This window comes from Gadus morhua, unplaced genomic scaffold, assembly GCF_902167405.1.
Source record: "Gadus morhua unplaced genomic scaffold, gadMor3.0, whole genome shotgun sequence".
Taxonomy (NCBI): Eukaryota; Metazoa; Chordata; class Actinopteri; order Gadiformes; family Gadidae; genus Gadus; species Gadus morhua.
This window is the reverse complement of record NW_021963950.1, coordinates 200,001-202,500: the sequence shown is the minus strand read 5'-3', so window position 1 is coordinate 202,500 and position 2,500 is coordinate 200,001. Positions and strand designations below refer to the sequence as shown.

General features: G+C 53.4%; 1 protein-coding gene across 1 annotated transcript in view; it reads right to left on the bottom strand.

Annotated features, from left to right (window-relative positions):
• Nucleotides 1-2,500, bottom strand: part of il2rb (interleukin 2 receptor, beta) — a 14,185-nt gene that overhangs the window by 5,081 nt on the left and 6,604 nt on the right. The window contains exons 5-6 of the mRNA XM_030349841.1: nt 1,941-2,034; nt 1,501-1,652 (exon numbers count right to left, since the gene is read on the bottom strand). Of these exons, the coding sequence (XP_030205701.1) occupies nt 1,501-1,652; nt 1,941-2,034 (246 nt within the window). The remainder of the gene's footprint in view (nt 1-1,500; nt 1,653-1,940; nt 2,035-2,500) is intronic.

Here is a 2,500-nt window from a genome sequence, read left to right as displayed (position 1 = left end):
CCAGGCCAATCAGACCCAGGTGTACCAGGCCAATCAGACCCCTGTGTACCAGGCCAATCAGACCCCTGTGTACCAGGCCAATCAGACCCCTGTGTACCAGGCCAATCAGACCCAGGTGTACCAGGCCAATCAGACCCCTGTGTACCAGGCCAATCAGACCCCTGTGTACCAGGCCAATCAGACCCCTGTGTACCAGGCCAATCAGACCCAGGTGTACCAGGCCAATCAGACCCCTGTGTACCAGGCCAATCAGACCCCTGTGCACCAGGCCAATCAGACCCCTGTGCACCAGGCCAATCAGACCCCTGTGTACCAGGCCAATCAGACCCCTGTGTACCAGGCCAATCAGACCCAGGTGTACCAGGCCAATCAGACCCAGGTGTACCAGGCCAATCAGACCCCTGTGTACCAGGCCAATCAGACCCCTGTGTACCAGGCCAATCAGACCCCTGTGTACCAGGCCAATCAGACCCCTGTGTACCAGGCCAATCAGACCCAGGTGTACCAGGCCAATCAGACCCCTGTGTACCAGGCCAATCAGACCCCTGTGTACCAGGCCAATCAGACCCCTGTGTACCAGGCCAATCAGACCCCTGTGTACCAGGCCAATCAGACCCAGGTGTACCAGGCCAATCAGACCCAGGTGTACCAGGCCAATCAGACCCCTGTGTACCAGGCCAATCAGACCCAGGTGTACCAGGCCAATCAGACCCCTGTGCACCAGGCCAATCAGACCCAGGTGTACCAGGCCAATCAGACCCATGTGCACCAGGCCAATCAGACCCCTGTGTACCAGGCCAATCAGACCCAGGTGTACCAGGCCAATCAGACCCAGGTGAGGGCTATATAAGAGAAGCGGAGACGTGGTCTAGGGGGAAGGGTATGTGAGCCATGCAGGAGCTGGGAGCGGACCGAGACACCTTACCCGGACGGACCTTTGCCTTAGGAGACGGTCGGGAGACGACGGACGGACTCGACGGACGGACGTCCGCATCGGGATACCGGGACGGCACGCGAGGAAGGAGCGCGGCGTGGCTCTCGGAGCCCGGACTCTTCCAGTTGCAGTTTTCATTGATCGGGAGATACCCCACTTTCTGTTGTCGGATTTAATAAACGTTCCTTTGCTGGCAGTGTTTGAGCATCAGAGACTCGTGTTCATTTGAGGAGGCGGGGCAGACAGAACCGGGTTGCCACAACACACACACACACACAATGTACATACACACACACACACAAACACACAAACACACAATGCGCACACACACACACACACACTGTACACACACACACACACACATACACAAACAAACAAAAACACACACACACACACACACACTGTACACACACATACACAAACACACACAAACACATACACCGTACACACACACACAAACGTAGAAATACACAGACACACACACACTCACACACAGTACACACATGAACCAACACACAAACACACACACCGGAATACACACACACAATCGAGCACTGGTCAGTCACCTGCCACTGCTGGTCTCTGTGTTTGATCTGAAGCTCAAACGCTTTGTTGGGTTCCTTCAGGTGTCTGGAGAGAGGACTCCCAGGTCCCCAGGAGATCAGCGTCTCGTTAGGACTGCTGCTGACGCTGGGAAGGCCTGGAGGGTTCATCTGAACTGTTCAATGCACACACACACACACACACACACACACACACAAAAACACACAAACACACGCCAAACGCACACACACAAACACACAAACACGCCTTTTGTTTACTGCTCACAAGTTCATACCTGATCAGCATGTTCACACAGTATGGTCAGTCAGATCAGTACCATTGGAGGTTTGAAAAAAACAGATTGTGTGTCACATTTACTACGACTTAGTTTCAGGAGAGCTGGTAGCAGACAGCTGAGCCGGTGATAAGCTGTGCTGGGTACGGTGTTACGAGGTCCACTCACTGTGCTGCCTGAGAGGGTACCCCAGGATGGGGTCCACGATGGTCCCACCACAGTCCACCTGAACCTCGGGCAGCGCCTCGCCCCAGGCGAACACCTGACACACGGGTCAGGGGTTTAGCGCTCGTACCCCAACACAGGGCTCTGTCTGATGACCTCATCTCTCTCTATGACCTCATGTCTCTCTATGACCTCATGTCTCTCTATGACCTCATCTCTCTCTCTTTATGACCTAGGACCTCATCTCTCTCTCTCTATGACCTCATCTCTCTCTCTCTATGACCTCATCTCTCTCTCTATGTCCTCATCTCTCTCTCTCTATGACCTCATCTCTCTCTCTCTATGACCTCATCTCTCTCTCTCTATGACCTCATCTCTCTCTCTCTCTATGACCTCAGCTCTCTCTCGCTCTATGATGACCTCATCTCTCTCTCTATGACCTCAGCTCTCTCTCGCTCTATGATGACCTCATCTCTCTCTCTATGACCTCATCTCTCTCTCTATGACCTCATATCTCTATCTTTATGACCTATGACCTCATATCTCTCTCGCTATGACCTCAT